The sequence below is a fragment of the Aphidius gifuensis genome, linkage group LG1 (genome assembly GCF_014905175.1).
Source record: "Aphidius gifuensis isolate YNYX2018 linkage group LG1, ASM1490517v1, whole genome shotgun sequence".
NCBI classification, from domain to species: domain Eukaryota; kingdom Metazoa; phylum Arthropoda; class Insecta; order Hymenoptera; family Braconidae; genus Aphidius; species Aphidius gifuensis.
In genome coordinates this window covers 319,511-344,963 of record NC_057788.1, presented here as the reverse complement: position 1 = coordinate 344,963, position 25,453 = coordinate 319,511, and the positions used below count along the sequence as shown (strand labels likewise).

At 25.0% G+C, this 25,453-nt stretch overlaps 10 protein-coding genes across 11 annotated transcripts; 5 read left to right on the top strand and 5 right to left on the bottom strand.

Moving 5' to 3' along the window:
• Positions 1-12: 12 nt before the first annotated feature.
• LOC122860649 (uncharacterized protein DDB_G0273453/DDB_G0273565) lies at positions 13-3,327 on the top strand. Of its 2 annotated transcripts, none has more exons than XM_044164551.1 (5): positions 13-62; positions 400-763; positions 842-1,140; positions 1,692-1,916; positions 1,991-3,249. In XM_044164551.1, exons 2-5 carry the CDS (start codon positions 459-461, stop codon positions 2,926-2,928), a joined length of 1,767 nt encoding a protein of 588 aa, XP_044020486.1. In that variant the 5' UTR covers positions 13-62; positions 400-458; the 3' UTR covers positions 2,929-3,249. The 2 variants fall into 2 exon arrangements, with proteins under 2 accessions (XP_044020486.1, XP_044020485.1); XM_044164550.1 differs by lacking the exon at positions 13-62 and adding an exon at positions 178-293 and having other exon boundaries at positions 1,991-3,327.
• On the bottom strand, positions 2,385-5,492 carry LOC122860651 (glutamic acid-rich protein-like). Its single transcript, XM_044164554.1, has 4 exons — positions 5,182-5,492; positions 4,476-4,730; positions 4,260-4,400; positions 2,385-4,179 (listed from the first exon to the last, which is right to left on the bottom strand). The coding sequence occupies exons 1-4, from the start codon at positions 5,275-5,277 to the stop codon at positions 4,051-4,053; spliced, it is 621 nt and encodes a 206-aa protein (XP_044020489.1). The 5' UTR covers positions 5,278-5,492; the 3' UTR covers positions 2,385-4,050.
• Positions 5,493-6,172: 680 nt separating this feature from the next.
• LOC122860648 (60S ribosomal protein L31) lies at positions 6,173-7,226 on the bottom strand. Its single transcript, XM_044164549.1, has 3 exons — positions 7,176-7,226; positions 6,442-6,669; positions 6,173-6,355 (listed from the first exon to the last, which is right to left on the bottom strand). The coding sequence occupies exons 2-3, from the start codon at positions 6,660-6,662 to the stop codon at positions 6,205-6,207; spliced, it is 372 nt and encodes a 123-aa protein (XP_044020484.1). The 5' UTR covers positions 6,663-6,669; positions 7,176-7,226; the 3' UTR covers positions 6,173-6,204.
• Positions 7,227-7,626: 400 nt separating this feature from the next.
• LOC122860646 (dipeptidase 1-like) lies at positions 7,627-10,905 on the top strand. The gene is made up of 9 exons (XM_044164547.1): positions 7,627-7,832; positions 7,927-8,056; positions 8,123-8,297; positions 8,374-8,811; positions 8,888-9,146; positions 9,240-9,324; positions 9,388-9,463; positions 9,546-9,642; positions 9,713-10,905. Exons 1-9 carry the CDS (start codon positions 7,749-7,751, stop codon positions 9,848-9,850), a joined length of 1,482 nt encoding a protein of 493 aa, XP_044020482.1. The 5' UTR covers positions 7,627-7,748; the 3' UTR covers positions 9,851-10,905.
• Positions 10,158-15,511, top strand: LOC122860645 (neprilysin-4-like). The gene is made up of 14 exons (XM_044164545.1): positions 10,158-10,481; positions 10,861-11,011; positions 12,422-12,486; positions 12,582-12,754; positions 12,837-13,082; positions 13,151-13,383; positions 13,451-13,627; positions 13,703-13,801; positions 13,876-14,020; positions 14,088-14,642; positions 14,718-14,766; positions 14,828-14,895; positions 14,965-15,101; positions 15,167-15,511. Exons 2-14 carry the CDS (start codon positions 11,000-11,002, stop codon positions 15,509-15,511), a joined length of 2,304 nt encoding a protein of 767 aa, XP_044020480.1. The 5' UTR covers positions 10,158-10,481; positions 10,861-10,999.
• Positions 15,512-15,597: 86 nt separating this feature from the next.
• Positions 15,598-16,807, bottom strand: LOC122860647 (p21-activated protein kinase-interacting protein 1-like). Its single transcript, XM_044164548.1, has 3 exons — positions 16,602-16,807; positions 16,349-16,511; positions 15,598-16,282 (listed from the first exon to the last, which is right to left on the bottom strand). The coding sequence occupies exons 1-3, from the start codon at positions 16,665-16,667 to the stop codon at positions 15,606-15,608; spliced, it is 906 nt and encodes a 301-aa protein (XP_044020483.1). The 5' UTR covers positions 16,668-16,807; the 3' UTR covers positions 15,598-15,605.
• A 159-nt stretch (positions 16,808-16,966) lies between these two features.
• On the top strand, positions 16,967-19,703 carry LOC122860644 (U3 small nucleolar RNA-associated protein 25 homolog; the record flags this gene model as incomplete). Its single annotated transcript, XM_044164544.1, has 2 exons — positions 16,967-17,166; positions 17,240-19,703. A coding segment is annotated over exon 2 (2,439 nt), but the record flags the coding sequence as incomplete, so codon positions are not given.
• A 410-nt stretch (positions 19,704-20,113) lies between these two features.
• LOC122860640 lies at positions 20,114-22,156 on the bottom strand. The gene is made up of 3 exons (XM_044164541.1): positions 22,006-22,156; positions 21,429-21,889; positions 20,114-21,261 (listed from the first exon to the last, which is right to left on the bottom strand). Exons 1-3 carry the CDS (start codon positions 22,154-22,156, stop codon positions 20,293-20,295), a joined length of 1,581 nt encoding a protein of 526 aa, XP_044020476.1. The 3' UTR covers positions 20,114-20,292.
• Positions 22,125-23,745, top strand: LOC122860641 (D-aspartate oxidase). The gene is made up of 5 exons (XM_044164542.1): positions 22,125-22,595; positions 22,660-22,777; positions 22,841-22,986; positions 23,065-23,506; positions 23,574-23,745. Exons 1-5 carry the CDS (start codon positions 22,405-22,407, stop codon positions 23,691-23,693), a joined length of 1,017 nt encoding a protein of 338 aa, XP_044020477.1. The 5' UTR covers positions 22,125-22,404; the 3' UTR covers positions 23,694-23,745.
• On the bottom strand, positions 23,745-24,778 carry LOC122860643 (EEF1A lysine methyltransferase 1). Its single transcript, XM_044164543.1, has 2 exons — positions 24,173-24,778; positions 23,745-24,092 (listed from the first exon to the last, which is right to left on the bottom strand). The coding sequence occupies exons 1-2, from the start codon at positions 24,495-24,497 to the stop codon at positions 23,749-23,751; spliced, it is 669 nt and encodes a 222-aa protein (XP_044020478.1). The 5' UTR covers positions 24,498-24,778; the 3' UTR covers positions 23,745-23,748.
• Positions 24,779-25,453: the final 675 nt, after the last annotated feature.

Sequence of the window (25,453 nt, the reverse complement as noted above, 5' to 3'; positions counted from 1 at the left end):
CAATCAACATTTTTAAATTTCATCATCATCAACTGGTAATTTTATATAAAAAAAAAAAAAAGGTATGTTACATTTTTTTATAATTATAATTTATAACAATATAAAAAAAAAACATTAATAAATTATAAATTATATTGAGAAGTAATTGATATTACAATTGCAAAATAAAATTATCAGTAGGACTTTGATTATTATTTTTCAAGTAGAATAAATTTTATAGTTTTAATTAGCTATTTGCTTTTATTGTAAATGTATTTGTTGTTTATCATGGCCATCAAGGAAAATGGATCCAGGTATTGATAAAAATTAAAACCTGCTTTCTAGCTTGAATTTAATTTGTATCTGTGTAAAAAAAACATAATTATTTATTTATTTATTTATAATGTTTAATTATTACAGAAAATCCAGGCAAAGAAGCTATTGTTAAAGTTGCACAGTGGTTAAAAAGTGTTTGGGAAATGAAAAGACGTGGTGGACCATCAGTACAACAATGGATAGACTCAATTCCATCACCAATAAAATCAACAATACATAATGATGATAATTTAACAACACCAATAACACCAACAACAATACAAACAACTCAAACAATGTCATCAACAATATCAACATCAACAACAACAACAACAACAATGTCAACAACAGCATCAGTATCATCACAATATAACATGAAGAATATTTTGTATTCTAAAAATCCAGTAATGACAGTGTCAACACCAAAATCATCAGCTCCAAATTCACCAGTTATATCTGCACTTAATTCGTATGTTATTTTAATTATTATGAATATTTTAAAAAGTACATTTATATAATTAATTTGAAATAAATAAATTAAATAAAGATCACCACTTCATGGACGATTAGTTAGAGATCCAAGTTTACAATCAGACAGTAGTCATTGTAGCAGTGTTGAAAGTTTATTGGAACTTAGAAAAGCTGATCCAGAAGCAATATTACTTGGTCTTGGTTTTGGTGGTTGTACAAGTGTTGCACAAGACAATGGTCCATTATCTAGAATTCCAAAGAGATTTTTACAACCATCAAAATTAAAAGGAATTGCTATTAATAATTTTGTCAAACAACAACAAGAAACAAGTGAATCAATTGACACTGCTTCACTTGGATATCGTGGATTAACTGGTAAACAATTTTTTCATTATTTAATCATTAAAATTTATGTTATAACAAAATAATTTAAACAGGGTTTTCGGATATATTTTCCTTTTTTTTTTTTTGTTAAAATACTCATGTGAATAATTGAAATAATTGAATTAAAAAAAAATAGTAATTTTATAGGAAGCAATGACATGTTGAGCGTGCCAAATGTCAGTAATCATCGTAGATTATCTGGATCTTGCTACAGCTACAGGGTAAAGGAAATATTAACAATTCAAGTTGATAATGCTTGATGCTTTCGTTTATAGTACTTGTTATTTTAATGTATTAATAATCATTATTTATTTTATTTATGTTTTCAAATTGTCGTGTAATTTTGTTGTATTTTTTATTTATAATTTAGACTAGTTATATTATAGTTGTTGTTGTTGTTGTGAGTTCTTTTTTTTTTTTTTTCTAAAAAAAAAAAAGCATGAATGATAAATTAATAATTGATGTTGTTAATTTTTTGAATTTCTATTTATAATATAAATGAATGAATAATTAATGTATTTTATTTTTGAATGTGTGTTTAGGATCACCATTTGTAGCACCATCAGAAATAGTACAAAAAATTATGGAACGTCTTCGTGATAATGAGAGTCATGAAATTGATGCATACAGTGCATTTCATAATGATTCATATACTCCACTTCACATGCAGGATGGAAGACTATCAGTTTTATCACCAGATAGTAGACAATTTGTTCAACGATCAAGATCAATTAGTCCTGATATGCGCAACAAAAGAATGATTATAGGTAAATCATTTGATTGTTTTAATAATAAATACAATTATTATTAATTAATTTTTTTCTTTAAATTAATTAATTAGGACAAAAATCATTTGCATTTGGCTGTGATGGTGATTTAATTGAAATAAATCCATTGAATCATCAAAATTCAAATAGATTAGCCAATATAAATTCAACTGATTATCAAGATGATGATGATGATGATGATGTATTTACAAAATCAAGATCGTTTAATATTGAAAATATTAATTATATTAAACACAATAATAATGATGATGATGATGATGAAAAATCAGCTGAAAATATTATTAAATTAGTAGATAATAATAAACATCAAATATTGTATCGTCATATTGATGAACATGATGATGATGAAGATGGTAAAAATAATAATTCAAGTGGTATTGAGATAAAAATAAATAATGATGAATCAAATTGTTGGGATAATATTAATGATACTGGTTATTATACAAGAAGATCAAGTGATAGTTTTTGTGAGTTAAAAAAATCAACAACAGATACAATGATTAATAATAATTCGGCTAATGATGAAAGAAGATCAAGTGATGGTTTGATAAATAACGAAACATCATCAATTGATTTTAAAAAAAGAAAAAGAAATAGTTTGAAACGACAAGCAAGAATAAGTGATGAAGAAGCTGCTGAATATTTTGAATCATTGGAAGCAAATACTTTATCATCGTCATCATCACCACCATCTCCATCATCACAAGATGAATTAAAATTACAAAAAGGAAATAAAGTCATACAGTGTGATACTAATAAATATCATTTATGTTGTAAAAGTGATGAACTTGGACAAATATGTGGACACAAAGAAGACACTAAAGATTGTTGTTATCATGATGCTAATACAAATTGTTGGAAAAAAATGAAACAAATGATGAAGAAAAATCAAAAACTTGAAAATATGGTTGTTAAAAATCGACGTGAAATGGCAGAAATAAGAGAAATGCTAAATAATGTATTATCAATTAGAATGGAGCCAGGTTTTTAATTAATTGATTTTTGTTTTTTTTTGCAAAATGACATATCAATCAGGACCTAATGTAAATTTAGTACTAAACATATATTTTTATCTTTGTTATATATATATTTAAACAAATTTACTATTTTTAAATATTAAGAGAATATACTGTAATTATTATTATTTTGTTAAATATTTAAATCAAAAACTTTCAAGTCAATTATTACTAATCAAATGATTTAATAATAGTTAATATTTTTTTTTCAAATTATCGTGTTAATAAAATTTAATACCAATAATCAAAATTACCAATGATATTTAAGAAAAATCAATAATAAATTATCTTGTTTTTCATCTAATTATTGTCGATATTATTTTGTTAAATTTTAAATAGGAAAAGAATAAAAAAAAAAAAAAACACAATTTAAATTTCACACAGTTTTTTTTTTTTTCATCAATCAATTGGCATACAATACAATAATGGTTACAAAAAAAAAAAAATTTATCAGCATGATTTATTTTATTTTTTCATCATTATATAAACTAGAAAAACAAAAATATAGTTTGTTGTTTTTCGAAACTCAAAAATCATACAATATATCATGACGTAATTTCGAATCCAAAAAAAAAAAAAAAAACTTTATAATTTTTCATTCATAATATTTCATTCTTACAATTATTATTATTATTTCTTAAATGATAAAAAATAAATGCTTTGTAAATTGAATTTCTGTATTATTTTTTTGGAAAAAAGAAAAAAAAAAAAATGATTTACACAAAAATTGCAGCCAACAACAATCGAAGAAGGAAGAAAGTATATAATGATATTTTTTAAAAATGTTATTATAATTATTAATCAGAGTCCATAATCTTCGCTTTGGAATCAAGAAAAAAAATATATAAAAAAAAAAAAAAATACAACTATTAAATAATTATATAATTAATATTGTTGAAAAAATATTCAACAAGTGTTGTTGATTCAATATTACAAATAAAAATAAAAAAAGAGAATCATCAAGTAAATAAGCAAGTGAGTAAATAATCTGAAGATAAATGGACTCTGTTATGTATTGTTGGTGGTATTATTATCATCATCATTATTATTATTATTACAACTTTTTAATTTTGAATTGGTTGTTGTTTAATCAAGTCTTACTTGACGACTTCTTGTGTTGGTTGATCAAGATGAAGTTCGACAATTGTTTCAGTTCTATTTTGTACCTTGAAGGTCACTTGAGCTGCCAAATATTTATCCTTGTTATTAACAGACCAACCAGAATACTAAAAAGAACATAATTTTAACATTATTTTAAAAATTCATCTAGTATTATTAAAAAGTTAATAAATAAATTAGAACATACAGTTGATGTGCTTTTGTACATGGTCTTGCCATCATCTTTAAATGGTAAATATTTTTGTAAAAGTGCTTTTCCATCTATCCTCCACAATGTTGGATCGGTGTCTCCTCCAACGTCGGCTTTGGCAACCACAAATGCACCCGACTATAATTATTATTAATTATTTAATTAATAACATATAAATATTAAATTATTATTGAATAAAAAACAACAAACTACCGTATAATCTTTTGGTGGTATTCCAGATGTATCATTAAAATTATTATCATCTGAATCATCATCATCATATTCATCTTTCTTAGTACGTTTCTTTCTTTTTGATTTTTTACCAGAATCTGAATCTGATTCATCATCATCATCTTCATCCTCTTCTTCCTCAGATTCTTCTTCTGGATCTTCAATATCTTCATCAGCATCTTCCTCTGAATGTTGACGTTTTTTAGCTGCTCTTGTTGGTCTTTTTTTAGCACCATCCTGATATATTAAAATAAATATTATTCTCCTTCTCTTCCATCATCATCATCATCAACATCATTCTTTACTCCAAAAATGTAAATAAAAAATAACAAATAAAAAACGTGTTTTTATTTACAATAATTTGTTCTTTTTTTTTTTTTAAATAATTCGTTTCATCTTTCAACATAACAATAATAATAATAATAATATTTTTTCAAGTATAGATATTGATATATTGTTGTGTCTTTCATTAACAAGTGTAGTATGATAGTAGTCGTTGAAAATTCGATCAATACCACTCAAGCCTTTCTCACCGATAGACTTGAACTACTTTGATTAATTCAAATATAAATAATAATAATGATAATAAATAATTTATAATAATTATTAACATGAATGTTGTTGTTGTTGTGGTTGTTTTTTTTTATTTTATTATTAATTAATTTTGAAATAATAAATGTGAGTATACCTCGCCAGTCCATTCATCATCTGATGCTCCTTCAACCTCTTCAGGATCGTCTGCTGAATATTCATCCTCATCAGACACTTCCTTGTTTTTCTTCATGTTTTCTTGTTTTCGTGGAATTATTGCGGATTTAAATACAAACTATTGATGAATAAACACCAACAATTATTTATTATCTTGATTTATATATTTTTTTTTTGTACTTTTTTTATACTTGTGTTTTTCGGCGGAGTTATCTTTTTTTTTTTTTTTTTCTTTTATTTTTAATGTTTTACAGTGATATCTCAGTGGGGGGACGCTTTGACTCTGTGCGCGACTGACGCTCCACGGCAATCATTTATATCATTTAATATGTATGTGTGTATGTTACTAATAATGCATGTTTTTTTTTTTTTCTTATTTTTTAGCTCTTTTAATATGCGACTCAACAATATAAAAAAATATAACAATGCCAATTAATGAAATTTACAATTAAAAATTTATTTTTCATTAATTATTAATTTCATCTGATTATTATTTGTATAATTAATATTGAATACAAAAATTTTAAATAATTAAAATTATCAACAGTAGATAAATAAAATAAAAAGCTATATAATAAATAATAGAAATTTTTTTATAATATTACTTTGATTAATAACATAATGATAAACAATAATTTTTATTTAGCAAAAAAAAAAAAAGAGTAATTAATTAATTAAGATGGCAATTTCCTGTGTGTTTATCGGCCATCATTATTATTACATTGGCAGCCATTTTTAAGAGGCAAATTTAAATGATTAAAAACTAATTAAAGTATTTGTAATTATTAAGATGATTGTTATTAATCAAAGTAGTGTTTAAAAAATTCTAATTACTCAATTATTTATCATATAGATTAAATCAATGACTGGTTTAATAATTTAAATGAAAAATCATAAATTGTTTTCCATGATTAAGTGAAATAAAATAATTTTTAGGGAATATTTAATAAAAAATATATAAAACAAAATAATTAAGCGTTTGAAAATGTTATTTATTCAATATTTATTCTTGACTTGCATCGACATTTTCTGTTTGAAGACCTTTGAAAGTTCCAACTGGAATATAAGTTACAAGAGTGAATAATTTATTGGCTGAATCTTCATCATCATTACGTCTACGGCTCAAACGAACACGAACTCTGAATGGAACATTTCTAAAATAAAATAAAAAAGATATTATAATTAAAATACAGATACTAATAATGATGCTAATTAAAAATAATATTAATTTAATCATTACCTGATTCCTTTTGACCACAATTGTTTATTGAGTCTGGTGTCAATTCTGACATCAGGTGTTCCCATTTGTTGTACAGCAAACTTTTTGATTTCTTTGATTGCACGTGGTGCACGTTTTTTGAAACCAATTCCATGGAGGCGTTTGTGAAGGTTGACGGTATATTCACGCGTCACAACTTCATTGATTGCACTCTTGGCTTTTTTTTCGCTTGTCTTGGCCATTTTATTTCTGTAATTTAAAACATTCAATTAATATTATTCATCAAGACAGTTAACAACAATTATATTAACATAAATTACAAATATTTTTTATATTAAATAAATTGTAAATAATATTTATAAATAATTATTTGATTGCTATTGTTGACATATCTAACCTCAAATAATTCAAGTCAACATAAGCAATCAACTACTATTTAATTCAACAACACAATTAAACAAATTCACGTATCTAATATTTATAAATTATCTAAATTTTTATTATTTATTTAGACTATATAATAATAACAATAATACACGAATTTAATGATTTTTTATTTCATCAAAAAAATCATATTTACACACACGTGGTTCAACAATAAAAAAAAACATTTTTTACAATTAATTATCACCGAAAATTTAACAAAAATATTTAATTATTGTAGAAGATTTAATTGTCTTTGAAATTTTAATTAAAATATTGTTTTTAAATTATATGTAATATAATTTTTTATTATTTTTTAGTACGACAATTACCTCTCCGCTGCGGTTCTATAACCAAAAAGACTGTTCTCGTCTCATTTTCCGCCATTGTCATTATTATTATTATTATTATTTACAGATGTCGCTTTTTGTTTTTTTGCTTGGTAAAGAAGAAATCTTTATTTTTAATTAACATTAATTTTAAAATTTAAATAATTAAATTTTCTAGCACAATTTTCGAATTTTTTATTTGTCTGTAAAAGACGAGCGATCGTAATAAACATTGAATTTTAAATTTAATATTAAATTGGATATCTTCAGGATTGTTTATGAATTTTTCCACTTAATTTTTAATTTGTTTTAATTTATTTGTTTTCTTTTCATTGTTGTATCCTGGATCATCAGTTTATTTGATGGTTTTTTCTCATAGTAGATGATAAGACGAGTGAGAAACACTCTCTGATAAAAAGAAGGTGGGCAGGATGACGATGATGACGCATGCGTCGTCATATATCATAGGTAATGGTGAACAATGGTGAAACAACAACAACAACCAAAAAACAATTAATATAATTTCAATATCATCAATACATCTATAATCACACGAATTAAAATAAAGAAAAAAAAATGTTTGAATTGTATGGAGTGAGCGGTGATAACATGGTTTATCATTCACCACCACCAAGAAGAAAAGAAGTTGATATACTTGAGGTATACAATTTGCATATTTACATTTTTAATTAATCAATTAATTTTTTTTCTAGTATTTATATTGATTGTGCTGTTTTTTTTTTTTTTTTGTTAGACATGCTTGCAATTATCATCACCAGAATTGATAAGAAAATTTCCAAATGGTGATACATTATTGAATAATATTAAAAGTCATAAAACAGCCACAACATTTAATAATGATAAAGTCTATAAAACAAGAGAAGGTTTGTATTATTAAAAGCAATTATTAATATTATTTATTAAACAATTATTTATTTATTTATTTCAAGAAAATAAAAGTACAACAAGACATTGGTTTGTTATGTGTGGAGTATTTTTTTTTGGCTGTATATTAATTGGTGGAATTGGCTTACCACTTGCCCTGGAACTGAGAAGCTCACATTTACTTGAAGCAAGACTTCAAGTTGTCAAAAGAATATTAAGTGAAACACCTCTTATTGATGGGTAATATTTGCACAAATATAAATATTAAATATTAATTAATATTAAATTTAAATATTGTTTTTATTTTAATCAACAGACACAATGATTTTGCTTGGAAATTAAGAAAATATTATGGTATGCATATAAATAATTTTTCATTTGAAAATGATTTATCAAATGATACGACAAATAAAAATATCAAATGGCAAACTGATTTATCACGTTTATATCGTGGTAATGTTGGTGCACAATTTTGGTCAGCATATGTACCATGTGAAGCACAATTTCTTGATGCTGTACAATTGACACTTGAACAAATTGACATTGTCAGAAGATTAACTAAAAAATATTCACATAAATTACGTCTAGTTACATCAAGTGATGAGCTAGAAAAAGCTCATAAAGAAGGTATTATTGGTAGTCTTATTGGAATTGAAGGTGGTCACAGTATTGGTGCATCAATGGCTGTGTTAAGAAGTTTTCATTTACTTGGTGCAAGATATATGACATTGACACACAAATGCAACACACCATGGTTTGTTATTTGCTGTTTTTTGTTGATAATAATAAATTAGATAAATTAATAAAATAAATAAATATATATATTTAAGGGCTGATTCATCATCTGTTGAGGATCCAAATGAAGATGCACCACTTGATTATCACAGTGATGGTTTGTCACCATTTGGAATATCAATTGTCAAGGAACTCAATAGATTAGGAATGCTTGTTGATTTATCACATGTATCAGTTAATACAATGCGTGATACATTGGCAATAACAAAAGCACCAGTTATATATTCACACAGTGCTGCTCGTGCACTTTGTAATTCATCCAGTAATGTATCTGATGACATCTTGAGAAATTTGGTACAATTTATATTATTATGTTATAAATAGTCACAAGAGAAATTGACTGACCATTTTATATTATTTAATTTGAATATGTCGTTTATTTTTCAGTCATTAAATGGTGGTCTAGTTATGATTAGTTTTGACAGTACACATCTTAGCTGTAATGATAAAGCATCAATATATGATATTATAGGTAATGTAATTAATAAAAATAATAATTAATTAAATAATAATATTTTATTTATAATCAATTTAGCTCATATAAATTATATAAGAAAAATAGCTGGTGTCAATCACATTGGCATTGGTGCTGGCTACGATGGAATCATAAGGTATTTTATTTTTATTTTTATTTTATAAATAAACATATGTTAAATTATCTAAAAATAAAAATTATATTTAAAATTTAAAAAGCCCACCAATAGAACTTCCTGATGTTTCTGGATATCCACTGTTGCTAGCTGAATTAACACGTGATCGAAGATGGTCAGCATTGGATATTAAAAAATTGGTAAAAATTAAATGATAAATTAAATTGAAAAAAAAAAATAGATGAAATTAATATATTCATGTTATTAAAGGTTGGTGGTAATTTAATAAGAGTCATGAAAGAAGTTGAAATATATGCAGCAACATTGACCAATCAATCACCAAATGAAGAATGGATATCACAGGATTTAATTGAAGAAACATCCTACTGTAAATATCATGACGAATAAATTATTTATTATCACTACTGATGGAGGAAAAAAAAAAAAACAAAAAAAGAATAAAGTCTATATGTTTTTTTATCTTGGGGAGAAAAAAAATACATAATAATAAGTGTTGTATGTAAATTTAGAAAAATAAAACTGGTACGAAATTTTTGTGGTAGTGGCGAAAAATGATGATGATGATGATGTTGCTGATGATGCTGTTTGGTTGTTGATGATGATGATGATGATGTTGATGAGTAAGTGTACAGTGACCGTGATCGTACAGTGGGGGATTTTTTTTTAACAGCCAGATTACACTCGGATTCAAGTATCAGTTGACAAGACGTTCATCAACAGTCAAGTCATATAATCCTCGTTATACATTTAAACACGTGCGGGTTTCTATATATTTTATTTCGATTTTTAAGCATTTCTATCATCTCTTTGTCTTTCTCTCTCATTGTCTCTCTTTCACTCCCTCATTCTTGTTGATTGAAAAATTAAAAAATTTTTATAAATATTATAGATATAATTAAAAAAAAATGCAAAGAAAAAAAAATATTTCATGTGTAATGATAGAGTAGTAATTTGAGTTGTAAAAGATTGTGATTTACAAAGTTTTTTTATATACATTTAAAAAGATAAAAAAAAAAAGGTACTACTTGGATTTATTTATTAATTAAATTATTATCGTGATGAATAAAATAGAAAAAAAAGTAGGCCAATATGCATGAGAATGACTTGCGTTGTTAGTAAAGTGAAAATAAATATATTAAATTATTATAGCAAAAAAAGAGAAGAAATTTTTTTGTAATCAGTTGACTGTAAATAATAAAAAACAGTCATCTCAAATTGATTTTCTTGTATCTTGTATTTATCGTTAAACTTAAGAAAAAAAAAAAAAAAACAAATTACAAAATTGTAATTTTGTATGTACATATAAAATTGTGATAAAATGATAATTTCTCTTAAACATTTAACGTTCTTATCTTTCTTTTTAAATGAATCATTAACTTAATTTAATTATTTCTCAGTATTTGATTTTCATCTGTACAATTCAAAAGTAATTACAACAACAACAACAAGTAACTCTTTGAATAATACATTGACGCACCCTTCCACAACAATATATCATTTATTTTTAAATAATTGAAAATAAATCGTCTTTGCATAATGCAGTACAAGGTCAGTAATAAATTTCAATATTATATTTTTTTTTTTTATGATTATTATTAAACTAAAAATTAAGTGTTTATATTTATTGATAAATATTTAAATAACACTGTCAAATAATTCATCGATAAAAAAAAATAAAACACTAATTCTATTGAATCATTTAAATAATTTTGATATCATTTATACAATTTATTTTTATTAAAAAAAATAATGATAAAACATTGATATAAAATTGTTATTGACAAGTTTTAATATATATATTAAAATAAAAAATAAAACGAGTATGCAACATGTATATTTTAGGGGGGCCGGAAAGAAGAAGAAAAAATAAAAAAAAGAAAATTATAATGCTTCTTTGATTAATCCTGGGGCAGCTCATTGACCTCAACATCTCTCAAAGTATCATAAATAGTACTTAATAAAATTTTAATAAATCATATTTATAATATTAAATGACTCTCTCATATACATCTTATGAAAAAAAAAAAAAACATTATCAACTCAACAAGACATTAATTAATATGAGAAAAAATTAAGAAAAAATACAAAAAGAAATATCAATCAATTTGAGTTGTCGTATCGAATCTATAACAAACTAAATGATTAATTGTTATTTTAATATGAATAACAATTATCAAGTTTACAACAATTTTAAAATTTAATTTTTTTTTTATAAATAATTGTAATAATAATATTTTTCAAAGTAGGAAGTAGTAAAGTCAAGTAAAAATAAAATAAAAAAAAAGGATAGGTACATAATGTGTCAATGTAGGGATATAATACAACACAAGAGATGAATTTAGTTGTAACACCTCGTTCAAGTGCATCATCATCATCATCATCATCATTATTATCATTATTGTTAATATATAGTAAAAACGAGAGAGGAATTGAGTAACTCAGCACGAGTGTGTGTTATCAGAGGCATTCACTCTGATTGTTCAATGTAACGAATAAACTGACTTGATATATATTTATTATTTTATTCTATTATTGTTAATAATAATAAGCTAGCTCATTATTGATAATTCAATTTTTATTTTTTTCAATAAATTTAATAAAATCATAATTTATTATAAATTTATTTGTAGAAAAAAAAAAAAAAAAAAAAGAAAATATCAAACGAAGCGTAAATAAATAATAAGAAAAATTATAAATAAATAAATAAATAAATAAATGAAAAGAAAAATAATTAAATTTTATGCAAAAATAATATATATTTTTATTTTTAATGAGTTTTAAAGAATTTATCATTAAAAATGACCATGAATCACGGATGTAGGAGGAATATTATTTTCAAGATTTATAAAAGAAAAGAAGAAGCTACTTATATCATCAGTTTTAAATAAAAAAAAAAAATCTATACCATAATTATAATATTATCTAACAAATAGCATAACGTATATTTTTTAAATTTAGGTCACTGATCCAGAAAATAATGAGAGATACTTGGAAGAGACAAGTAAAAATTCAGACACATCTTGGTATATTTTTTATTTATTTTTTATTTATTTAATTTATTCAATAATCATTGAGTTGTTATTATTAAAATAAATTTATTCATATATGCAATTCGCAGGTTTAATAGAGATGATAAAAAATCATCAAAGAAGGAAATAAAATTGTTAATTATTGTTGGACTTCTCGCTGTGGCTGTGATTGCATTGATAACAGCCTTAGTTTTACAAATGACTATATTTAACACAAAAGAACACAGTGAAATGTGTCAAAGTGATGACTGCATTAAAACAGGTATTATTATTATTATTACCATTTGATATTTACAATTTTAATATATGGATAATTGACTGTATATAATTAAAAAATAAAACAGCTGCAAGAATAATTGAAGCAATGAACAAAACAGTTGAACCTTGTAATGATTTTTACAAATTTGCTTGTGGTGGATGGATTGCAAAACATCCAATACCACAAAGCCAAACATCTTGGGATCAATTAAGTTTTTTACGTGAAGAATTATTACAAAATTTAAGAATACTTCTTGAAGAAGCTGATAAAGATGATGATTTAAAACCAGTTAAACTTGCAAGGCAATTGTATCAAACATGCATGGACACTGGTAAAATTATTTTTTTATTTATTAAAATAGTTTAATTGTTGATGTTTATGTTGATTTTTCCTTTTTAGCAAGTGTTGAAAATCTTGGATTAACACCGATATTTGATATTCTTGGTAAATTTGGATTATCCAACAAGCCACTGTCTTATGATGATAATAAAATTAATAATGAATCAATGATTGTCAATAAAATTGATCTGCCAAAAATTGCTGGAAGTGTACAACGATACTTGGGTCTTAATTTATTTGTTAATTTTTATATCAGTGAAGACATCAGAGATACAACTAAAAATAGAATGATGGTAATATATATTTTATTAAATTATTATTTTAATTTTTTATTTATTAATTAATTTAATATCTTAAAAGATGGAGCAAGTATCACCTGGATTTAGTGAACGATATCTCATGGATCCTCAAAGATTTAAATCAGAATTATTAGAGTACAAAAAATATATTAAAGCAATGGTTGAACTTGCAGGTTTTGATGAAAATAGTAATAAATTTACAAATGAAATTTATGAATTTAGTACTAAAATAGCAGAGGTAAATTGTGCTAGTATCAAAAAATATCTATAAAATTTTAATTAAATATTTATTTTCAAAAAAAAAAAAAAACAGATAATGGCAACACCAGAACAAAGAAAAAGCCCAAATCATTTATTGCATGATGTAACTATTGATGAGCTACAGCAACTAACAGACCTTGATGTTAAATGGGTAGATAAATAAAAATATTGAAAATATTTAGGCTAATGGTAAAATAATAATGATAATTTTATTGATGTTTCAAGTGGAATTGGACAAATTATCTTGATGCTGCTTTTGAAAATACAGATGTTACAATAAATGGTAGTATTGATAGAGTCATCTTGATGGATTTAGATTATTTACAAAAATTACCAAAATTATTGGCTGAAACACCATCATCAACAATTGGTAATTTATTTATTATTATTTATTTTAAATGTATTATTATTGTTATTATAAATTTACGTTATTATAGAACGTTATGTTTGGTGGAGTGTTTATTCAACAATAGCACCACTGACATTACAAAAATTTCGTGATCTTGGTTTTCAATTTTCCAATAAAGTATTTGGCTTGAAAGAAAAAACACCAAGATGGAAAGGATGTACTGGCAATGTTAATTCAAATTTTGGTATGGCATTGACATATGTTTATGTTCAACGTCATTTTAATGATGAATCAAAAAATCAAGCATTAGAAATGTTATTTGATATACGTGCAGCATTTGATGAAATGGTTTCTGAATTAAATTGGATGGATGATGATACAAAATTAAAAGCACATAAAAAATTATATGCTATGAGACCATTTGTTGGATTTCCAGAATGGATAACTGATTCAATAAAATTAGATAAATTTTATGAAGGTGTTGAAGTTATACCTGGTAAATTATTTGATACATTTTTAAAACTAAGTGATGTTGGAGTTAAAAAAACACTAAATAGTCTAAGACAAAAACCAGATAAAGAAAGATGGATATCAACTGGTACAACAGTAAATGCATTTTACAGTGCTATATTAAATTCAGTCAGTAAGTATTTTTTTCATATGTATTATTATTCAATTAAAATCTGGTATTTTTATTTTTTATGCAATTTATTTACAGCATTTCCAGCTGGTATTCTTCATCCACCATTTTATGGAAATGGTTTAGAGTAAGTATTTCAATAAGCTAACTAAATATTCAATTTTTAATTATTATTATTAATTTTCAAGAGCAATTAATTATGGTGCAATGGGTGGAATAATGGGTCATGAATTGACACATGGATTTGATGATCAAGGCAAGAATTTAATTCATAATTTTATTTTGGAGATAATCAGCTAATATTTTTGTTGTTATTTATCAACAGGTCGTAGATATGATGAAAATGGAAATTTACGTCAATGGTGGAGTGATAAAACACTTGAACATTATCTTGAAAAAGTTGATTGTATAATAAAACAGTATGGAAATTATTCATTGCCAGAATTGAATAATAATTTTACAGTAAGTTATTACTCCATATTGAGTTGATAAATAAATAAATTAATTGATAAATTATCAATCAACAGGTAAATGGTGTCAATACTTTGAGTGAAAATATTGCTGATAATGGTGGTATACGTGAGGCTTATCGTGCTTATTTAAGATTAAAAAAAAGAAAAAAATCAACTGAAAAATTACTTCCTGGTTTGTCTGAATATACACAAGAACAATTATTTTTTATTGGCTTTGCTCAAGTATGGTGTGGTAATTATACAAGTGGTGCATTAAAATCAAAATTAATTGAAGGAGCACATGCACCAAATCATTTTAGAGTTATTGGTACATTATCAAATAATCAAGAATTTTCAAAAGCATGGAATTGTCCTGTTGGTAGTTTTATGAATCCAGTACACAAATGTATATTGTGGTGATTAAAAGAAAGAAATAAATTTACTTTTTCATATGATATTAAAAAAAAATAAAACAAAATAATTCATTTATTGTTATTAATAATTATTATTATTATTATATCAAAGTCATACATGTAATTCTTGAATCTGCATTTGCATTAGCCAGTTGTTTTAATCTACCATTAATGAATTTCCACAATTTAATTTCTCCAGTACTTGATACTGTTACAATTTGATCATTTTTACACTCGACACATTTAACACGTGCCTCGTGTCCTTTGATAACGAATAATTCATTTTTATCATTAATATTATAAAGTCTAACATGACCATCCTCATGACCAATAACAACAATATCATCACTGTCATTTAAAAATTGTGCTGATACAATTTTATTATCAAATATACCCTCAAAAATCAAACCAGCTGTTTCAACTGAATAAACATCAAGTCTATTGTTACAAACAACAAAATATTTATCACCAGATGGTGACCATCTTATGACATTAATTGTTTTAGCATCATATTTTAAACGTGTTACTAAATTAGTTGCATATGCTTGTCTGCCTTTAATTAAATTCCATGTTCTTAATACACCATCACCACCAACTGACATTGCTAACTTACCAGTTGGATGTACAGCAAGTGCATTTATTGGTGAACCTTTATGTGCATCTTTCCATAATTTTTCCAATTGCCAATTACCACAACGTACAATGGCAATACTTGCATCACCACTGCAACTTATCAAGTGACTACCATCAGGTGTAAATTCTAAAAATGTTACTGTTCCTATTGAAGAAAATATAAATTAATTAATAAATATTTATTGACAATTGTTTTTTTGTTTTTTTTTACCATCATGATGCATTAATTTTCCAGATTCTGTTCTTGATCTCATGTCATACAGGGCAATTGTATCATCAGCACCACCAGATGCAAGATAATGTTTTTTTGAAGCAACACTTCTTATACTTGAAATATGACTGTGAGTTGCAAAACTACGTTCTAAATTATATTTCTGTAAAATAAATAAATAAATAAATGATTCAATAATTTAATAGAAAATATAAATATTTTTTTAAGGTTAATGTAATTTATTTTTTATTACCTTTTCATTTTTTTGTACTTTAAATCCAAGCAAAAATTGCTCATATGTACCAATTATTATTTCCATTATTAATTATTATTTTGTTATATTACTAGACTAATTATATTATATTATTTTAATGAAAATATATAAACAATTTAATGATAAACACAATAACTATTTGTAAACGCACGTGTGGCTCTGTCTCACTCTGTCTTTTTTTTATTTTTTTTTTTTTCCTTTTCTTCCCTGTGCTTCCCTGTATTATCGATATATGGACTAATCGAAATAACAATTTTTTTTATTTATCGAAATTTTATCATAATAACAAAGAGAGAGCAAGAGAGAGAAAGAGAGAGCGCCTGATACATGCTTTATAACCTCGATCAAGAGATTTCTAAATATTTATTTATTTATTTATTTATCAATAAATATTAGTATTTATTATTAAAAAAAAAACAAGCAATTCTATTGATTCAGCTTTACATTAAAGGTAATTACAATAGATACAACTTAAAATTAATTATCAAGACATATTTGATTGTAATTGTGACTTTTGGTATTTAGCAAGTGTGTAAAGCAACACGTGGGTATTTTATTTACAATTAATAATAAGTAAACAATTGTTAAAAAATAATAATAATAATTTAATATTACAGATATTAATCAGTGTGATTATTAAATATGGTACGTAGCAGAAGACCAGTACGTGGAGGAAAAAAAAGTGTTGACAGAAATGTGCCTAAACATTTGAAACATAAACAAATAAAAAAAAAAGGAAAATTTAATTTTCGTGATGCATCATATGTCAAAGATCGTGATGTTAAAAATACTGAAATTGAAAATCGTAGAAAAATAGTTGAGGCTAGAGAAGATAAAAAACGTAAACGTGAACATGAATCAGAAAGTGAACATGAGGATGAACAAGAAGAGAATCCAATGAAGGCATTGCTATCAACATTTTCAGATGGACAAAAATATTTAAAAACAGCAGCTCTATCTGAGAGTGATACTGAAAGTGAACAAGAAATTTTAGAAGAAGAACAAGAAGAAGAAGAAGATGTTGATGATGAAGAAGAGGATGTTGATGATGAAGAAGAAGAAGAAGAAGAAGAAGATGATGATGATGATGCATCAACTAAAGATTTAAAAAAGTCTTACAGTAAAAATGATAGTGTTGATGATGATGATGATGAGGACGATAATGAGGATGATGATGATGATGACAGAGATATTAAATTTGACTCCATAATTGCAAGCAATGAAGATGAAGAAGACGATGAAACATCTCGTGAAGATGCTGGTATTATAAATGATCCATTTTCAATTCATTTAAATAACGATTTATCATCTGAACTATTTAAATCAGTATCAAATCAAGTACCATCAATAAAAACTCATCAATTGACATGGCCAACACTTGGAAATTTAACAGTTCAAATACCAAAAGAAGAAAAAAATGAAAAAACTAAAAAAATGTGTATTTTAGGAGATGACAATGAAACATATGCTAAAGTTGGATCACCACCAGTACCAATAACTGGTAAAATTGATTGGAATAAATTATATGTTAAATCACAAATACAGGATCATTTAAAAGAAGCTAATCAAGATAATATACAACACAATGATGATGACAAGGATAATGATGATGATGACACAAATTCAAATATTCTTACTCCACTTCAATGTGAATTATTTTCAATAATGAATAATTATCAAGATTTATTATATTGTGAAAGAACATTTGACAATGAGCAAGAAATAATGTTTACATATTGTCTTCATGCAATAAATCATGCATTAAAAACAAGAACAAAAGTTCTTCATCATAATGCTAAAATAACAAAATTAAAAAAAGAAAAAGCAGATAGTATTGGACAGGTACCAGATGAATATCGTGATCAAGGTTTAGTAAGACCAAAAATATTAATAATTGTACCATTTCGTAGTTCATGTTTAAAAATAGTAAAATATTTAATATCAATATTAGTTGGTGAGGGTAAAGGTGGTTCAGTTATAAATAAAAAAAGATTTTTTGAAGATTTTGGTGGTAATGAAATATCAATGCCAAAAAAAAATCCAAAACCAGAAGATTATGAAAAAATATTTTCTGGTAATACTGATGATACATTTAAAATTGGTATTGGAATAACTAAAAAAACAATTAAATTATATTCAGAATTTTATTCATCAGATATTATAATATCATCTGTACTTGGTTTACGAATGTTAATTGGTGCTGAAGGTGAAGAAGAACGTGATTATGATTTTTTAACATCAATTGAAATGCTTATTATGGATCAAACTGAATTATTTTACATGCAAAATTGGGATCATTTATTGCATGTATTTAATCATTTACATTTGACACCTAAAAAATCACATGATACTGATGTATCAAGAATTAAAAGTTGGTGTGCAAGTGGATGGTCAAAATATTATCGTCAAACATTAATATTTTCTGGAATTCAATTACCAGAAATTCATTCAATATTCAATAAACAATGTCACAATTATAGTGGTAAAATTAAAATTATAAATTCATGTTTATCTGGTTCAATTGGTCAAATTATCGTTCAAGTACCACAAGTTTTTTGTAAATTTCATTCTTCAAGTCTTGCTAATGTCATTGAAGCAAGATGGGAATTTTTTATAACAAAAATATTACCACAATATAAAGATAGTATCATGAATCATACAATGATTTATGTACCATCGTATTTTGATTTTGTTAAAATACGTAATTACATGAAAAGTGAAGAATTAACTTTTGTACAAATTTGTGAATATTCAAAAGATGCTAAAATAGCAAGAGCAAGAGATATGTTCTTTCATAGTAGTGCTAATTTTCTTGTATATTCTGAACGTTTTCATTTTTACAGACGTATCAAAATCAAAGGTATCAGACATTTGATATTTTTTGCACCACCAGTATTTCCAAATTTTTACAGTGAAATGTGTAATTTAATGCAAGAAGCCAATCAAAATCCACGTGCTGGTAGTGAAAGCAACATGACCATAACAACAATATATTCAAAATATGATTTGATGCAGTTATCAGCAATTGTTGGAACAAAAGAAGCCACTAAAATGATTAATTCTGATAAAAATTATCACAATATAATTATTTAATTTTGTTTTATCAATTTTTATATTAATAAAAACTTGTTAATTATCATGAAAATAATTGTGTATATATTTTTTAAAATAAATATCATCATTTTACATTTTTAATAAAGCCTGTCTTATGGATGTGTACTTTTTATCTTGTTTTGTTTTCATGATAAATGATTGCTGATGATGTTCGCCTCTGGATGATGATGATAATGGTGCACAAGTCTTTGGGTTGATCAGACCGGAAATTAATATCTTGGTTAATTAAATTATTCTTGAGTTCTATAATATCCACAATAATTATTTTTCAGTCCAAATGATGTCTAGAAGATGCCTCGTTGTGTGGCGTAAAATATAATAAATAAATTATAAAATAATAAATAAAAATTGGAAATAATATTATCTTTAATCAATGTCAATGTTTATTAATTTTTTATTTTAAATATCAATACAAAATATATTTTTTTATTATTAACTTGTTGTTTATTCAACTTATTTTTTATAATAAATATTAGAAAAATTATTCATTGGTTGATATGAAAATTATAATGATCAATCAATTAATTGTAAATGTAATATTTAAAAATTATGAATTTTAATAATATGGTCTTTTAATTTTAAACAAAAAATTTGAATTAGTTCGAGAAATTTTTTTATATTTCTTTTTGATGACAGTATCAACTTCAATTGTTAGAATGATATTAGCTGAACGTTTATTTGCTTCTTGAGCAGCAAAAAATAGACTGTCAACAGTGATTTTAGTATCAATAACACATAATTTTCCAATACTTGGACAATTTTTAATAACATTTTTGATGCCAACATCAGTTACTTTAGATCCCATGCAATTTAAATATTTTAAATTGTATAAATGAGAAATAAATTCATCATCGATATCATGAACACGAGTTACTATAAGTGTTTCTAACTTTTTTAATTTTCTAATCTCAACAAGAGCATTCTTAGTTAAATTATAGCATTTTTTTATATCCAAGTATCTTAAATTACAAGAATTATGAATAATATTTATCAATCCATCATCATCAACACTACTTAAATTACAAAGCTCCAAGTGTTCTAAAAATTTTAATTCACCAATTTTCATAATATCTGATTTTTGCACATATTTACTATCAGATATATTTAAACTCTTTAGATTTTTACAATTATTTGCAATATTATAAATACAATTTTCATAGAGATTTAACTTTTCAACAATTAAATGTTCCAAATCTATGAGTTTTGCTAATTTGTTTATAGAAATCCCAGTAACTAAAACGCACTTTTTTAAATTCAAATATTTTAATTTACAACAGTTGTTAGCAATATTGAAAACTACGTCATCATAAACATAACACATATATGATAAATCTAAATATTCTAAATTTATGAAATTAGATAATGTTATCAATGAATAATTTGTAAATGTTCCTTTGCTCAATGACAAATGTAATAATGTTTTATAATTTAATATTTTTAATATATCATTGTCATGTGTTGCTTGATAATGCAATGTCAATGCTTGGAGATTATTAAATTTTTTTATCCAGCAATTAACGTATCGCTAAAAATTAAAATAATTATTAAATAACAAAAAAATTTGTAAATTTTTCTTGTTTATAAAAGAGAAAAAAAACAAAAAGTAATTATTTCAAACAAAGAATATCAAATTTAATTATAACGTTTGTTTTAGAGAGAAATAATTTAATAATAATGAAAAATTTTACTTACAGGATTGCATTCCCTATATTCATATGTATCAGAATTACGTAGTGATGGTAAATGAATTTCATTGATAGATGTATGAAGAGTTGATAAAATAGCTCTATACAACCATTCATTATTCCAATAACATATTGGATCCATGTTAATTGATATGTAATTCAGTTGATTCATTTTAGTAAATGCATTTTCAAAATGTTCTATATCCTTATAACGCATTCCGTTTAAAACTAATTCAAGTCTAACAAGATTGTGACAATGATCACGTATCAATGGTAAAATTTTAGATCCACATACATTTTTTAATGTTAAATGTGTTAAATAACGACCACCATATATAATGACATCTTCTAATTTATCAGACTTTACCAATTGCCAATTATTTTTATAGCCAAAAATTGGAGTAGTACATTCAAATTTTTTGATAAAAATCCAAGCTAATTCTGTCAGATAATTCCAACGTTGGCAAACTATCAAAAAAGTATCAATGTATAAATCATTATAGGTAATTTATATTGAAAATAAATCATTTAAATTTTGTATATTGTTATTTAGATGATAATTTAAAAAGCATTTGAATAAATACCTTTTTTCATTTCAACAAGTTCAAGTGGTTGAAGATACGATAATATTATTGATAAACAATCATCATCAAGTATATTTATTAAATCTGTTTTTGTTTCAACAGAATCATCATTATTTATTTTATCAATTTGATAATTGTTTATTAAACTCATAATTGGAGTTTAATAATTGTGACTATTTCTTTGTTTAAAGATTTTGTTTGAATAATGAATGACAGGCTGAGGTTATTGTATGTACAATTTAACATACACACACACACACACACAATATGATTACAATGTAAACCTGGTGATTGGCGATAACAGGCGATAATGTTATCTATTTGTTTATGCAATTATAAAAAAAATTTATATCAATTGTGTATTTTTGTCAGTTGACAGACAATAAACTCGATAATAATATGAAAGTTGTCATAGTTGGTGGTGGTGTTGTTGGTCTAACAACAGCATTACAACTAAAAAAAAATAATTATTTTGCAAATTCAGATATAAATATCGTTGCTGAAAGTTATGATGACCTGGTTAGTTATGTAGCTGCTGGTATATTTCGTGTTGGAGATGATTATTCTGGACCAACTAAAAATATAACAAGGTATATTTTACTGATGATTCTATCATTAAATCATATACATATTTAATTGTTAAATTTAAAATAGAAAATGGATAAATGACTCGTATGAATTTTATGAACAAATACAAAAAAGTCATGAATCATCTGTTGCTGGAATTTCTAAAATATCATGCTACATGTATTCAAACATAGCACCCATCAAGGTAAACATAAAAATTAAATTCAAAGAATATTACTATCACTTGCTTAATTAATTTAATTAACAGCATCATTGGATGAAACAAGTTATTCCAGTTTGTCGTGACATCACACCAAATGAGTTTAATCTTGTCAATGGAAGTTGGAAATATGGCTCATACCTGGAGACAATGATAACCCAGTGTTCATCTTATCTTCCATGGGCTCGAAACAAGTTTGCAAAAAAAAATAATTTAAATGCTCAATATGTTTTTTTATATTGCAAATACAAAATGACAATTATTATTTACAGACTAAATGAATGTGGTACAAAATTATTGACTAAAAAATTGGAATCACTTGATGAACTTTATGATGATTATGATTTGATAATAAATTGTACTGGTCTTGGTGCAAAAAGACTGTGTAATGATTCACATATGATACCAATTCGTGGACAAGTTGCCAAGGTAAAAGCACCATGGTTAAAAGTTTGTTTTTATTCGGAATTGGATACTTATATTATACCTGGTACTGATGGTTACTGCACACTTGGTGGTACCAGAGATTTTAATTCAATGACAACTGATATTTGTCAGCATACACATAGATCAATTCGTGAAAGATGTGAACATTTATTACCCTCATTGACAAAAGCTCCAACAGTCAAACAGCTAGTTGGTTTACGACCATATCGTGAAGGTGGTGTTAGAGTTGAAATTGAAAAAACACCATCTGGACATCGTGCCAAAGGGGTTTGTTATTTTTTTTACTTATAAAAATATTATTTGTATGTTGAAAAATTAATTAATTGTATTTTAGATTGTTCATAATTATGGACATGGTGGATATGGTGTTTGCACAGCACCTGGAACATCAATATTTGCTATAAAACTTGCTGAAGATGTATTTAAATCTTCATCATCATCATCAAAACTTTGAAATTAAATAATTTAAAAAAAAAAAACATGATAATTTTGATAGATTATTATATTATTTAATGAATAAAATTGTCAAAATTAAAATTTGAATAACAAGAAAATTCATTGGCTAAATTATTTTTATGATGTGGCTCAAATTTGCATTTATCAAGATTCATTAATTTATTAGCTAGTTCTTCCATAATTGCACCAGTTGATAGAACAATATTTTTTTTTGCTAAATACTTAATTGATATTGAAGTTTTAGTTAAACATTCTTCTGATAAAAATGGTGGATCAGCAATAACAAGATCACACTTGTTTTGTAATTCACTTGGTAATGTTGTTGGTTTGTTGTAATCATATTGTGAAAAATCATTACCATATGCCTGAAACCTGGTGTCATAGTCAAATAATTTAACTAAAAAAACAAAAAAACAATATATTAAAAAAGACAATAACAAAATGATTATAAATATGTTGAATACTTGATTGATTTACCAGTTCTTTCACCAGCTTTTTTTTTCAATGGATAATATAAAGTTGGACAAGACACAAGTGCAATTATTCCATCTGGTTTTGTTGCTGCAATTGCACCTTGAACAAATTTATCAATAGTATCATCATCATACCAAAATTGACTCAATTGCCAATCTTCTTCAAAAGTAATGCTATCCTTAATGTCACATTGTTTCTCAGGATCATTTGCATTTTCAATCAGTCTTGATATTTGTTCTTCTCTTTCTTTTTTTTCAGCATAAAATTCTTGAAGAGCAGCAAGTGATGTACTGCTTAATTGTGGAATATCATCATCACTATCTGACATTGTTTAAAATAATTTTTTATAATTGTAAATAAACAATTAACAAAGTTAAGTCTCGTGTTTGTTTATTTTGACTAAAAGTATTCGAGGTTAGATATGTCAACAATAGCAATCAAACAATAATTTATACATTTAATATTTATCTTTGTAGTTTTGTTGATATACCTAATTTTTGTTGACTATCTTGATGAATAATATTGTAATGTCCTGTGGTAAGCGCACCAATTTTTTTATTTTTATTTTTATTTTTAATCTTTTAATTTTTATTTGTTTTTATTATTATATTCAGGGTATATTTATTTTGATGCATTTTGATGAATTTTAATACCCTGAGCTCCATCTTACACATTACAAGAGTAATACATTGAGAGAGGGGAGCACACTAATGCCAAGCGGCAATTTTAATAATTAATTTAAATGATAAATCGACAGAATCCTAAAAATACCACTCTCAATACCACTCATGTTATAAAATTTTAATTAGAAATATTTTTAATTAATGAACAAAGATCACGCCTTTTAGGCTGACCAATAGAAAATAAGTAGACTAAGGAAAATAGTAAATGGACCAAGAGAAAACTGAACGTCCCCGCAAGATCCCCAATCATTCTAAGGGATGATTGAGTCCCAAAACCCACCCAAACCATATCGATCTGTATCGATCTAGATTTTTCAGATCATTTGGTGCGCAGCCTCTGCACCATACACACCATAACTAGCTCTTCCATCATCAATCCACTTCAATAAATATAAATATATATATATTTTGGCGTATATATAAATATATTCATAACATTGATTATTTTTATTGGCAAATAAAATAATCCCAGTATCAAATAATTAGAAGCCGAGTCAAGGTCAAAGTCCAGGTCGTTTCTTAAGCAGTTATTGTAAGTACATTTATAATTTAATACTAATATTTGTTCGCGTTTTTATCAGTGTAATTGTAAGTAAATTGT